General features: G+C 50.7%; 1 protein-coding gene and 1 pseudogene across 3 annotated transcripts in view; both read right to left on the minus strand.

Moving 5' to 3' along the window:
• Positions 1-14,722, minus strand: part of LOC137645641 (transcriptional regulator ATRX homolog) — a 114,940-nt gene that overhangs the window by 40,037 nt on the left and 60,181 nt on the right. For all 3 annotated transcript variants that reach the window (XM_068378463.1, XM_068378461.1, XM_068378462.1), the window contains one exon: positions 13,315-14,350. In XM_068378463.1, coding sequence (XP_068234564.1) covers positions 13,315-14,338 — 1,024 coding nt within the window. In that variant the 5' untranslated portion in view covers positions 14,339-14,350. The remainder of the gene's footprint in view (positions 1-13,314; positions 14,351-14,722) is intronic.
• LOC137646196 (5S ribosomal RNA) lies at positions 7,654-7,772 on the minus strand (annotated as a pseudogene).

Genomic DNA, 14,722 nt, shown 5'->3' on the forward strand with positions numbered 1-14,722 from the left:
TCGGCGAGCACATTCCTTTTGCCTAGAATGAAACGTGCCGATAGTGGTATCGAGTGGATTTCGGCCCATCTCAGAATCTCTACTGCTAGATGGGATAGCTGCTTCGAAAAGGTACCTCCTTGCTTGTTGATGTAAGCCACTACTGTGGTGTTGTCGCTCATCACCACCACAGAGTGACCCGCCAGGTATTGTTGGAACTGTTGAAGGGCCAGGAAGACGGCCTTCATCTCTAGGAGATTTAATGTATATGGAGATACTTTTCTGATTCTGACCACAGGCTTGAAGTTGTGTAGTGCAGTACGTGGGACCCCCACCCTTTCTTTGAAGCATCCGAAAACAGCATCAAATCCAGGGGAGGACAAGAAGATCCACTCCTTTTCGTAGGTTCTCGTCTGTCACCCATCACTGGAGGTCCATCAGTTCCGCAGGTCCCATAGGGTTCAGGACGTCCGGGGAATCGTAACCTTGATTCCACTGAGACTTGAGTCGCCACTGGAGGGATCTCATTCTGAGGCGACCGTTGGGAACAAGACGAGCCAATGATGAAAGGTGACCGAGGAGACGTAACCACGATTGGGCTGGAAGTTCTTCTCAGTCTGAGAAAAGGGCTTGCGACCTTCCTCAGCATTCCTATCCTGTCATCTGATGGAAAGGCTTTGTGGAGATTGGTGTCTATAACCATGCCTAGATATACCAGTCTTTGAGTGAGAAGCAGAGAGGACTTCTGGAGATTTACCATGATCCCCAGATCCTGGCAAAGTCTCAGAAGTTTGTCCCGGTGTTGAAGAAGGGATGACTCCGAGTCTGCTAGGATCAACCAGTCGTCCAGATAACGAAGGAGACGGATGCCGATCCTGTGTGCCCACGAAGATATTAGGGTGAACACACTGGTGAAAACCTGTGGTGCTGTGGAGAGACCAAAGCACAGCACCTTGAACTGGTACTCTTTGTTGTCTAGGCTGAATCTTAAGTACTTCCTTGAAGACGGATGGACTGGGATCTGGAAGTACGCGTCCTTTAGATCCAGTGTACACATGAAGTCTTGCGGTCTCACTGCTAGTCTGACCGTGTCTGCCGTCTCCAAGCTGAACGGAGTTTGTTTGACAAACTTGTTCAGGGCTGAGAGGTCGATGACTGGTCTCCAGCCTCCAGACGCCTTCTTTACAAGAAAGAGTCGACTGAAGAAGCCTGGAGACCCGTCGAGGACCTCTTGGAGAGCGCCTTTCTTCAATAGAGTCTGGACTTCTGCCCGAAGGGCTTGCCCCCTTGCTGATCCCGTGGCAAGGGAGCTCAATGACACTGGATTCGTCGTCCGGGGAAGTAGAGATGTTGTGAAAGGGACGCGATATCCCTGACTGATTACGGAAATCGTCCAGCAATCAGCCCCGAGTTGCTGCCACCTGTCTGCACAACTTTATAAGCATCCCCCCCACTGGTGGACATGAAAGGGCACTGCCAATCCTAGCGTTTGCGGCCTCGGCTGCTCCCTCTAGGATTCTTACTTCCTCTGGAGACTTTTTGCCTTTCCTATCCTTGACAGGAAAGGGCTTAGACACCACTGTCTTCGCTGCTGCCGTTGGTATTGCGGTCTTGGTCGGACGGGACTGCTGGGGTGCTGGAGGCTTATAGGGCTTTGATGTCAAAGCCCTATGAAGGAGGGAATCTTGGTGAGACTTCCTCCACCTCTCAGCGGCCTGTTCCACATCCTTAGGCTCAAACAGGATCGTTCCTTCTAAGGAAGAATGCATGAGCCTATTGATCTCGGTGCTAGGGACCTTCTGATGGAATCTCTCAGCCACCGCATCCCAACGTTTCAGGATGGTGTTTGCCCACATGTTAGAGACTTGGTGGGAAAGATACTTGATTGTGCGAGTGCCTGAGAGTAGGAAAGTCTCCATAGCTTTCCTGGTACGTTCTTTGGAGAAATACTCTGAGTGTATCAGGATACCTAAGGTCCCTAACCAGATGTCCAGCCACGAAATGGCTTGCATAGCACACTTCGCAACCTTCTCCTGGTTAAGGATCTCGGTTGCCGAAAACGAGACTTGCCGGTTGGAGAGTCTCTCAAGAGGGACTCCCCTGGTAAGCTCGTCCAACGAATGGTGGAGAGGAAGAGCTAAACAAGGCTCCTCCAAGATCTCAAAGTACCTTCTTTGCTGTACGCGAGGAGGTGGGAGAAGCTTGTTGCCGGCACTGGAACGGTTGGAGGAGGACAACTCGGAGAGCTGTACAGCGATCTTGTCCATGGTACTCTTAACCCCCTGATACCAGGGCAGAGCCGCACTGGCCTTGGAAGGTTTCTGAGTACCGAATACGCGGTCCAAGACCGTGTCCTTGCCCTCTCGAGGAGGGATCTCTGGGTCGGCAAACCCATTGAGAGTCCTCATTAGAGTCAGAACTTGCCAAAACGCATGCTCTTGGCTCTTGCTATTCTCCTCCTGAAGTTGGACTTGCAGCGAAGTCTCCTGTCCCCAAAGGCTCTTCTTGGGGAGAATCACGGACGTTCTCCGAGTGGCTAGTTGGCTCCGTCCTAGGTCTTGTAGAGGACTTTGGTAAAATCTTCGAGTCCTTCGACTCCTTCCTGGGAAGGATGTAGGACTCCAACAAAAAAGGTGGCAAGTTCTTTCCAGCCCCTACTTGGGAAGACTTCTCAGCGCGAGGAGGGGTTTCCCTCATTAGTGCGATGGAGGAACGTCTCACCTCACGTGATTCCCCTGAGGTCCGAAAGGGAAGGAGAGAAAGTCTGGGGAGGTGAAGGAATCTGCCTCGAAGGCTTGCGTGGAGTCAACTTAGCCCTTGGAGAAGTTACCGCGTCCGGAACTCCTCTTTTTCTCTTCAGAGGAGTAGAAACAGCCAAGGATCTGTGACCAAATTCAGAGAAAACAGGCTTGAACGCCTGCATAACTGCTTTAATTAGTGCACTGAACCAAGTTGGTGACTGACAGACGCACTGTCAGACACTCCCTCTGAAGGGACAGGGATAGAAGGATCCCTGGGAGGAGTTCCCATAGGTGGGTTCGCCTGAAAAGGAATAGGGATCCTGGACTCCTCTGGATGTTTCCCTTCCGCCGCAATACACGCTGTTATGCGTTTGCGGGGAGGAGAATGTGGCGATGGCGACCTTGCCGTGCGTTGTCCAGCAGCCTCACGCGCGGGAGGGTATTGACGCTAGCGCCGGGACGCGTAAAGGTGCTCGCGCGAAGGAGATTGATTGATTGATTGAAAGTTTTCTGGCATCCTGACATCTAAGGTCATTGACGCCGATACCATTTACTGTATATGAAAATTAAAAGAGAATTCGATTAAAACCATAAAAATTAAGAAGTCATTAAAATAGTTAAATAGTTTTCGGAAGACCTGCTTCTGAAATAAATCTAAAAATTCCGCTCGCATAGTAAGAGAGAATATCAGGGGTTGCGCGCGGGAGACTGCTGATGAGCGTGTGACTATGGGCGCACAGGAGAGCGCGCAGGAGAATGATGGCGCGCGCGGGAGAATGTCTGCGCAGGATCAGGGTGTTGAACACGTGGGTGCACGGGCGAGAGTTCGCGCGCCCCAGAAGAAGCTGTAGGGCGCGCGCGCAGTTGAAGCCTGTGCACGTGGGCGCGCGTCAGTATGGTGGCGCGCAACTGCAGGAGAGGATGGGCGCGGGCGCGCGTGCGTATCCTCGTGGGCGCTTGCAGGAGACTGCGCGTATCGGGGCGATGGAGAAAGCTGTTGGCGCGTTGGCGAGCGCTGGCAAGTGGGAGAAGTCAAAATCGACTTCCCAACAGCGCTCAGTTCCGAAGATTGTGGGCGCGCAGGAGAGATGATTGCTGCGCGTGGGCGCTGGCGCGCAGGAGATCGCTGACATGCAGGAGAACGCTGGCGTACAGGAGAGCGCTGGCGCGCAGGAGAACACTGGCGCGTTGGAGAGTGCTGACGCGTAGGAGACTGCTGGTGCGCAGGAGGTTGATGGCGCGCAGGAGCGCGCTGACGCATGGGTGAGGGATGGCACGTAGCTGGGCGTGGGCGCGCTAGTTCAGGCAAAGCCTGGTGCGCAGAAGAATGTGGGCGCATATGCTCATTGTTAGCATAGCGCATGAGGGAAGTATGCGCGCGTTAATGCCCCGTATTAGGGTTAGATGCCTGACAAGCATGAAGGTCAGGTTCCGTCAGCACGTAGCGTGCATCAGCACTCAGGAACGGTGACGGCAGGTCGGCAGGTCCGACGGGTGGAAGGTCGACGTGTCCTTTGAAAGGACGACCTTCCACCAAAGAGGATCACAAACGACCCACTGAGAGGTCCAGGACCAAAGCAGGAACAGTCGGTGATCGTGAAGAGGCTCCTCTGCGGTAGACTGCAACGAAGATGTAGAACCAAAGAGGCGCCTCCTCACCGCAGGTGAAGTTAGGCCACTCTGGCGAAGAGGAAGGCGAGCCTTGCGACGGATACGCCCTCTAGGAGCCGATGGATCAGCAAGCTGACCTTCTGCAGTCCTCAGAAGAGGAGTCTCTGTAAGTGAACTTCCCCGAGGGACCGAGGGAGAGAAACACTAGCAGGAGAGACTGTTGGACTTAGTTTGTCCCACTCTAGCATTTAAATCACCCATGACAACTACATAATTCCTTCTACCCAGTCCTTCTACACACCTAGTTAATTCATTCCAGAACTCATTCCGCTCTTCTTCACTTTTCTCACTACCTGGCCCATATGCACTGACAAAAGCCCAACATTCCCTACCAAACCTAACCCTTACCCACATTAACAAGACAAATTCGAAGATAATTTGTATTTTTCCTAACCATACAAACCTTAGCTATTTACATTGGGTTTACCTTTTAGCGTAGCTGAAATGGCGAGCCATTAGAATCTAATGAGGGTGTATTACCCCCGTGCTAGTTAGCAGGGGGGTAGGGGAGTGGTAGCTAGCTACCCCTCCCCCCCTCACACACTGGTGAATTGCTTCACTTTCACTTAGAGGTAGGACTTGTCTTGGGGGACAGGGCTGGCAGGCAAATATATGTAAATAGCTAAGGTTTGTATGGTTAGGAAAAATACAAATTATCTTCGAATTTGTCATTTGTTCCGTAACCAAAATACAAACCACGCTATTTACATTGGGTGACTTACCCCTTAGGAAGGGTGGAAAGTCCCCAGCCATACTGACTTTGGCTTTACCCGGGGACTCAGAATCTGAGTGAGTCGCACTCGAGAACAGGAGTCCCTGCACCTCACAAGTTCCTTGCTCCGCAAGGAACCGTGTGGCCTACGTAAGCTTGTGTGTGAAGGAAGAAATGTGACCCGTCCTAGGCAGTTGACCTGGAGTTCCAGAAGGAACTCTGGGTTAGGACGTTCCCAATACCACCTCGTCAGGGTATGGGGGACGCGACACTATTGACTCAATACTTGGAACACAAGGAAGCATGGTTTACCTGCAGAGGTTTGAGGTCAGCTATGCAGAGACCAGGATGCTGCTTCCCAGTAGAGGGGATGATGAAGAAAGAAGTAAGGGCCAGACATACTTCTTTCGTTCATGCAGACTAAAACCTGATAACAATGCCCTCAACCTTCTGCTACCTGTCCAAAAAGGAGCCTGAGGTTAGACCAGCTGTTGTGTAGCCACCACGGAGCGATACAAACGTATCGATACTCCTGTGGGTCACGTCCTGCAGGAAGCGGGCTGCGAAGGTCATTAGACGCTTCCAGACTCCAGCTTGTAGCACCTGCGTCACAGAGTAGTATTACTCGAAGGCGAGGGACGTTGCGATGTATCCGACATCGTGCTGTAGGGCGACATGATGGGGGAGGGTCTGGATTCAGGTCGAGATGAATGTCCTTGAGTCCGAGCTGAAAAGGTATACTGGCGACTCTCCCCCGTGTCCTTCTTGTGCTCCCAACCCGGCTGCACGTGAGGAAAAACTGCAGCTGTTCCCAAAGATAACCCCTCGATTCCTTTACTGGCAAGAAGGAGAAGGTTTTGGGTCATCTGATACAGAATGGTGACTCGAAATCTTGAAGGAATTGGACCGAAGGGCCGGGACCCCAAGATTCTGAGTCTAGCCAACAACTCAGGAGCGAACCTGAATGTTGCCTTCCCCAATTCCTTAGAAAGGGCGGAGTCGTACGAGACCAAGAAGATTGCTTACACACTGGCCGCGGACAGAGTGAGCAGGAGCCCCAAGACGGAATACGATCAGAGGCCTGACGTAAAGGGTCTTGAGAAGATCTCTTAAGGGACTAAAAAGTCCGAACCATGCTCCATGTTGGAGGTCTCACTCCGACTAGGACAGGGACGTTCACAGCTTCGCATGAGCGAGGAAAGGTCCAGCGGGAAGGAAAAAGTTATTCCTTTCAGCCTGATCAGGGAAACGCTGAGCGACAGGCTTCATTGCCGAGAGCGGAAAGGAGTTTCCTCCCGCCGACAAGCAATAAGTTCGTTATTGCTGGAGAAGAGGCCTCAAGGGAAGAGGTATATCTCCCACGACACCAACTACAGAAGACTCTCCACTTCGCCTGATAGACCCCTGTGGATGACTATCGCAGATGACACGACCTCCGCCCCGCGACTGTAGCGGGTTGTCTCTTCTTGAGGAGGAGGCGTAGTGTCTCCAGGCATGAAGCCGAAGCGACGCCCCGGCTCGTGAAAGACGTTGCAGTGTGCTTGTTCGAGTAGCCTGTGCCGTGGGAAAAGATCTCCCGGGAGTTCCGTCCGGGGAAGCAGAGGGTCCGGAAACCGTTCTGCATATAATCCCAGTGGAGCTCTCAGGGCCATTGAAAGGTTGACAGACAACCTGGTCTTGTTGAGACCCATTCTCAACAGACAACAAAGGAGGGAAGAAGCAGGCGTCGATGTTGTCCCACCATCACCAGAATGCATCTTGCCAAAGAGTCTTGGGGTCTGAGACTGGGGGGAAGAACAGCGGAAGCTTGAGGTTCCAAGCTGTCGCGATCAGGTCCCCCAGGCCAGGACTTGCTGGTTACCAAAGGCCAAAGACCCCCAGGTACACTCTCTCTACGAGGCTCTGCTCAGATAGTCGGAGAGAACATTCCTCTGCCCGGAATGAGGGAGCCGATGGTGGTATTGAGAGGAACTCAAATCATCTCGGTATCTCTACTGCAAGATGCGATGGTATGAAAATGCGTCCCTTGCTGGTTGGAACACGGCAGTACCTTGAAGTCGTCGCGCATGGAGCGACTCTGCAGGAGCTGTAGGATCTGTAGAGGGGCCAGACTACGGCCCCTAAGCCTGCCTGAATGATGGAGAGGTATCCTTCCAGTCCTGACCATAGGCCTGAACCGGAACATGCCCCCCCCCCCCCCTTTTTCTTTGACGAGTCCGAGAACAGCATCAAAAATGTGGGGAAAGGACGAGAATATCCACTCCCATCAAGAGGTTCCATAGGTCAACACCCATTGCAGGTTTAATCGTTCCGCTGGTCCCGTAGGGGCCAGAAAGTCCGGTTAATCGTTGCTTTGAAACCACCGGAACTTGGACCGCTCCACAGGGAACTTATCCTGAGGCGACCGTTCGGAACTTTAGACGGGTCAATGAGGAAAAGAGACCTAGGAAACGTTCCAAGGTAGGGCTGAAAGCTCTGCTTGACTGAGAACAGGTACTGCGACTCTCCTCAGCCTTGCCACAGTCAACTGAAGGGAAGGCTCGGAGGAGGCGGCAACAGAATCTGGCGTCCCCAGGCGGTCACCCATCCAAGTACCGACCAGATCCGACGTTGCTTAACCTCGCTGGACGGACGAGAAGCGGGGTTTCCAACGTGGTAAGGCCGCTGACTCAATATCATGGCTAGATACTCCAGATGTTGAGGCAGAAGAAGAGAAGGCTCCTAGCAAATTACCATGAACCCCCACTCATGGTAAGGATCCGGAAGCTTGTCCCGGCGTTGAAGAAGGTCGAACCCGAGCTTACCGGAGTTGACCAGACCTCCAAAAGGCGAAGGAGGCGAAAGCCTGCTCCTGAGCGGCCATGAGGAAAGCAGGGAGAGTTCTCTGGGGAAAAACCTGCGATGCCACGGCGGGATCGCCACACTGCATCTTAAGCAGGAACACCTGTAGTCTAGGCTGAATTCCAAGAGCTTCCTGGAAGATGGATGGAATGGAAACTGAAAGTACCCGTCCTTCCGATCCAGGGCCTAAGGAGTCCTGTCGCCTCGTTACCAGTCTGATCGATTCTGCTGGTCCACGCTGGACGAAGTTTGTTCGACAAACTTGATCAGAGCTGAGAGGTCGACTATGGAATTCCCGTCTCAGATGCTTTCCTACGAAAAAGGATCGATTGAAGAAGCCGGAGGGTGAAGTCGTCGACGATCCTATGGAGGACCTTCTCCTAAGGCATGGATCATTCTGCCCAAACGGGCTAAACTCTTGCCGACCCCATGGCATAGAGGTTCAGTGACACTGAATTCGCTGACAGAGACGGCAGGCATGATATCCTTGGCTGATCACGGAGATCGTGCAGGAATCGGCATCGGGAAGCTGTTATCCGGATGAGTAACCTTAGGCATCCTCCCAGCGTGAGACCTGCAAGGGGGGGTTGCCAATCCTAGAGTCCGTGAACTCTGCTGCTCCCTCTAGGATTATGCCCCCCCCCCCCAGGAGAGCCTCCCGTGCTACCTGTTCCTGACAGGAGGGGACTGCTATTGGACACCTAGTCTTAGTTGTCGTAGCCGGTCTGATAACTTAGACCGACGGGGCTGAAAGAAAGAGGCGCTGGAGCCCTGCAGGGTCTGGAAGAAAGCGCCTTGGAGGAGTGAAAACGGAAGTCGACTTCCTCCGCAAAACCGCTGTCTATGTCTCTGTCCTTGGGCACAAACAAGCTCTTCCCAAGGATGGAAGGGTGTCTGAGATTGTCGACATCCACGGATGAGACACCCGAAAGGAAGCCCTCGGTCATTGCGTCCAGATGGTCCAACATCTAGCTTGCCCGCAAGTTCGAAACTTGGCGATGAAAAGCCAAGGTGCTTGAGCTCGAGAGGAGGAAAGTACCCATGATCTTCCTGGACCTTCCTTGTACAAAACCTCGGGTCGCAACCGAGGAGGAAAAGGGCCCGGTAAGCCCCTTTCATGAGATGGAGAAGAGGAGGGGGTAAACCAGTCACCCCTTGGCCGATGGAGAAATCTCGAACGGAAAGCTCCCTGGCAAAACCCTTCCAGGGAATGACGGGGAAGGGCTAACCCTGGTTCTGGAAAGAAGAATGTTGCTCAGACCTCCCTGAAGTTCCTTCCTGCTCTTGCAAGTGCCATGCTCTGCGTTTACGGGGTGAGGCCGTGTTCTGGAAATATGCTCCAGAAGACTCGCCAGGCTGGCCATGTTGCGAAACCCCAACGGGAATCGCGGTCGCAATCGCCCTGGCGCTCGCGCGATGGTAAATCAATGGTTTGCGCGCGGCCGAACGTGGAAGCACCCGTGCGCAGGCACTCGGGAACGCAAACAAAAGTGCGCGAAGGAGCGCAGAAGGAGGGCGAGCGGGGTAGGAAGGGCGAGAGCTGGTGGTCGGCAAGCGATGACCCATAAGTGAGCAATGGACACTGCAGGAATCAAGCCGACGTTCGCGCGACGGAACACCGTCGGTTTGCGCGACGGAAAGCCGTCTTTCCGCGCGACGGAACACCGTCGGTCCGCGCGAAGGAACACCGTCGGTCCGCGCGATGGAATACCGTTGGTTCGCGAGCGGGCGAACATTGGAGCGCATGTGCGCGGTCGCGCATGAGCGTAGGAGAGCGGGCACGTGGGTGTGCGGTCGCGCGGGCACGTGGGTGTGCGGTCGCGCGGGCACGTGGGCGTGTGGACGCGCAGGCACGTGGGCGCCTGGATGAGCGCAGGCGGTCGGGAGACCGATGGTGTGTAGACGGGCGATGGCGCGTTGACGAGCGATGGCACGTTGACGAGCGATGGCGCGTTGACGAGCGATGGCGCGTTGGCGAGCGATGGCGCGTTCTGGCGAGCGATGGGCCGTAGGCGAGTGACGGCGAGTTGGCAAGCGATGGCGCGTCGGCAAGCTATGGCGCGTCGGCAAGCTATGGCGCGTTGGCGAGCGGTGGTGCGTTAACAAAACGCTAGTGCGAAGGCGAAGAATCGCGCGGGCGCGTAGGCGATTGCTAACGCATAAGAGACTAGTGATGGTTAGCGCGCATCGCGCTAACAGAAGGCGCGCAGGTGCATCAGGAAGGCGAGCGCTGAATCAAGCTGTTAATCAGGCGATCCTAGACGGTCAGAAAAACCCGTTGGCGCCCATAGGTGCGTGGCAGAAAAGGGCGCGCAGATGTGCCCTGGCAATTAAAGAAAGCTGGCGCACAGAAGGACAGAAGTAAAGGTGAGCGCTGGCGAGCAGGAGGAAGATCTACGGCAAGACTCAGCTACCGGAGATCGTGGTCCACAGCAGGCGAGCACTAGATCGCTACTGATGGTGTCCAGGGGAACTGACATGGGTGCAGATCGATGGCGATCGTTGACGCGTAGGAGATTGCTGACGAGCAGGCGAACGTCGACGCGTCTGTGGTCGCTGGCGAGCTGGTGATCGCTGGCGAGCTGAAGGCAACGCGTGGAAGCCTGTGCGTAGAAGAAGAGGCCTTGTCCAAGACCTGAACCGAAGTTCCAGATTGCGAGGGCGAACGTGGGCGCATAGGGCGCGTAACAGGAACCAACAGGAACAGCAGAGATGATCATCAGGAGAGCGCTGACGAACAGGAGAGAGCTGGCGAACAGGAGAGCGCTAGCGATCAGGAAAGCACTGATGAGCAGGAGAGCGCCTGTGCGCTAACACTGAGCAGGAGAGAACACTGCAGAAGGGCGCGCAGAGGAACCCTGACACGCAAGGGAAGAAGCCCCGTGGGAGGCAACCCTTGGCCCCGAAGAGATCGTTGTCCGTCGGGAGACTGATGTCCGTCGGAAGACCGTTGTCTATCCGTCGGGAGACTGATGTCCGTCAGAAGACCGTTGTCCGTCGGGAAGACCGTTGCCCGTCGGAAGATGAGGTCAGACTGCAGTCCATCTGCACCAGGGGCGGAAGATCAAGAAGAAGGAGTTGTAGGCTGCATAAGGAGATTCAAAAAAGCGCCTCTTAGCACCCTTATAGGGAGAAGGGAGGCCCTTACGACGTAGCGGACGGTGAGCCTTACGGTGAAGGCGTCCAACAGCAACAATAGCAGAAGAGTCCTCCGAAGAGGTGTCTCTATAGTGTACTCTCTCGCGAACGAAAGAGAAACACTTCGTAGAAGAGACGGGTCAGCCAGTGACCTAAAAGGAGCAATCCTCCGATGAGGGGCTCCTGCAGTTGCCCAGCCCCTTGAGCGTAACTGCAGGTGCGACCGCTCAGCACCAAGAGCATAGTCGCACGAAAAAAAGGCAAGAGAAGAACCCCCCAAAAGGGGAAAAAACTCAAGCCTGGACAGGATAAACTTCCCTCGGAAGGAAAGTTACCCACCCAAGGAGGCGAGCCTCCTGAGTGTTCTAAAATGAACTGGAGAGCTGTCAATCATCACGGGAGTACTTCCAGGAGAAGGAGACACGCCCCTGACGAAGATCTATAGGGGAGGCAGCAACAGCCGAATCCCCCAGGCCTCAACAAGACAGCTCACTCCGTTGTCACATTACAGAAACGAACTAGATCGGTAACAGTGAAAAATAAAACAAAAATCATTAGTTAACATTCATTACCCCGGGAAGGCTCCGAAGAGGAATCCCGAGGGAAAGGAACACAAGAATTACACAACAGGCACGTGCCCTCACAACCACTTACACTCAAGGAAGGAGAGCTGTAACCAACACAGAAGTATAACAATTATAATTATGTAACTATGTAATTATTAATTTAAAAATGAATGAACACTAAAGAAAGAACGAAAACCCCGAAAGGAATCATTCTTCAAAGCTGAAAAATCAACAAATACAATTACAGTAGATTCATAAACTAATTGAGACAAAACGTGCGGCGTAGCAACCCCCCCCTCCCCCCCACGGGAAGGAAGCTACAAGGGCGTAGTAAAGAAACGTAGTAAAAGGGTGAACGACCTCAAGAGAGACAGAGAGAGAAAGACCGAAGTCAAACTCGATCGCGACCCATGAAATTACACCATGGTGGCCTAACTGCCGAGGGCTCCACGGAGATATCGTACACTACACACAAACTCTGAAAAGGAAACTTACTGATTTCTATACTCAAATATATACATAAACATGAGAAAATTTTTACATATATATTGAGTAAAAGAAAAGTAAGTGATAAAGTAAAGACAAAACAAACAATGGCTGCCAAGCGAGGACAAAGACAGTCGTCTGTCCATGTCCGAGCCAAAAGAGAAAGTGAAGCAATTCACCGTGTGAGAGGGGGGGAGGGGTAGCTAGCTACCACTCCCCTACCCCCCTGCTAACTAGCGCGGGGGTAATACACCCTCGTTAAATTCTAATGGCTCGCCATTTCAGCTACGCTAAAAGGTAAACCCAATGTAAATAGCGTGGTTTGTATTTCGGTTACGGAACAACTAGAAAGTCCTAGATGATATCTCCTTGCATTCCACTACTTTACCTGTCATCCATTCACTCAGCAATAAAGCCACACCCTCTCTCGCTCTTCCCCTTTCAATCCCAGATGCTCTACCAGACAATTCACCAAACATCACTTCACCTTTCCCTTTTATCTTTGTCTCACACAAAGCCAGGATATCCATCTTTCTATTCCTAAATATACTTCCAATCTCACATCTTTTACTCCCTATCGTACAAAAACAATGCACATTCATACACCCCAAAACTAGAGTGCGGGGAACAGTCACTCTCCCCCCAGCTCCACCTCTTTGATGTCTCACAGGATTATAATACAGGAGAGGGGATTCCAAGCCCCCTCGTCCCGTCCCTTTTAGTTGCCTCTTACGACACGCAGGGATACGTTGGCGCTATTCTAATTGTTTTTTATACCCCCGCAGCCACAGGGGGCACAGAAATAATACTCAATAATAAAGAGCATAATAGTTTGTATTTGGTGTTGGAACAATAGTAAGTTAAAGTCTAAACATATAAAATCGACTGGGACATAATCTAAGATGCTAAACTTCAATGCTAAATTAAAATCATGAACTTTCGTGAAGTGTCATCAAGTGTACAAGTGCTAACATAAAGTAATACAGTATAATCTTATGATGACACACACAGTGTAAAAGGTTTTTTAAAGGAATTAATAAATTTTAGCCTACAAATAAAATGAGGGAATGTTGGCCTTTGATCTGCATGAAATGGAAAGAATGCTACACATATACTGTATTCAAATACAGTACTAGTATTTGTCAACACCTAACATTCATAAGTTATAATCATTACATACCTTCAGGCTTTTTATATACTTCTATATCTTCCAGACTTTTAACCTGGGAATTCTCTTTACTTTCCTTAGGTTTACGAGGTTTTTTTCCCGCCTGCTTCACTTTTACTTTTCCTTCATTTTGTTTATCTTTATTTGATTTTGAAATACTTTTCTCTTTTTTAGTCTTTTTTTCCTTCACAACTTTTTGTTCTTGTTTCTGGCCACACCTTTTTAATGCCTTCTTTCTTTTGTTTCCTAAATGAACACTCCAAGATTCATCATCATCATCATCATAATCTGCTTTCCATAGATAAGGCTTACGTGGTCTTGGCCTCAGCATCATGGATAAGTTACAGTTCTCATCAATGGCCTTCAATATTTCATTTTCAGCATCATCAACTTGAGGTTTTCCACTCTCTTTTTCTTCATCTGATGTCTCCTTGGTCCTTCGACTTCTTTGACTAGGTCTTCCTCGTGACTTTGCTTTCTGATTGTTGTCAGTATTCCTTGAAACTGCATTCTGACTATGTTTATCTTCCAGAGATATGGCCTCAGTTTCTTTATCATTCTTCCTTTTACTAGCTTTAGCGTCTTTTTTCTTAACAACTTCAGTGCATTCTTTATTGCCTTTCACATTTCTCCTTTTGGACACATGAATATTTTCATCTGTCTCACTAACTGAACTCTTCTTTCTTTTCTGTTTGTTGGTAAAAGTATCACTTAGTATTCTTTCAATATCATCAAGACCTGATTTGCTTAACAAACTCTTATGTGTTCTTAAATGTACAGTACAATTCATTAACTGAAACGAATTTTTGTTCGTCTTAAGTCTCGTGCTCCCTTTCTGTTTGCTTCTAGATCTTGAGGAAATGCTGACATTCTCTTTGTCTTTTTCTGGAGTGTATCCATTAACGTTGTGTAACTTATATGCTGGTATTATCTGACATTTTTTGCCTCCAATAATATCTTCAAGGTTTATTTCATTCATAAAAAACCTTTCAATAGGCAAGCCATTGACACGCTGATCAATGTTTAACTCAGCCATGTTTGGTTAAACCTGAAAAAAAGAAATGAAAATAAATTAAAGAAGATTTATCAGTGTTACATCTTAGAACTTTTCAGCTAAAAGTTGCCTCAAAAAATACAATATTTCTGCTGATTTACACATTTCCAAAATTGCATTTTTCCTAAATATATAAACCAGAGTCCTTTAACAAGAGTAACATTCTGACAAAGCAGGAACCGCTATTAAAATTTAACAAGGTACTGTAGTTTCAACTACCGACAAGTGGTACATGACAGTCCCTGCTTACCTATCAGTCAGCAAGACTAGCATTCTTTACCCTTAGGACAGATTTGCAAGATGCTTCAAAGGACTTATGTTTGTATAATTAGGAAAAATACACATCACTTTAAAATTGTGTTTTCC

The sequence above is a fragment of the Palaemon carinicauda genome, chromosome 8 (assembly GCF_036898095.1).
Source record: "Palaemon carinicauda isolate YSFRI2023 chromosome 8, ASM3689809v2, whole genome shotgun sequence".
NCBI classification, from domain to species: Eukaryota; Metazoa; Arthropoda; class Malacostraca; order Decapoda; family Palaemonidae; genus Palaemon; species Palaemon carinicauda.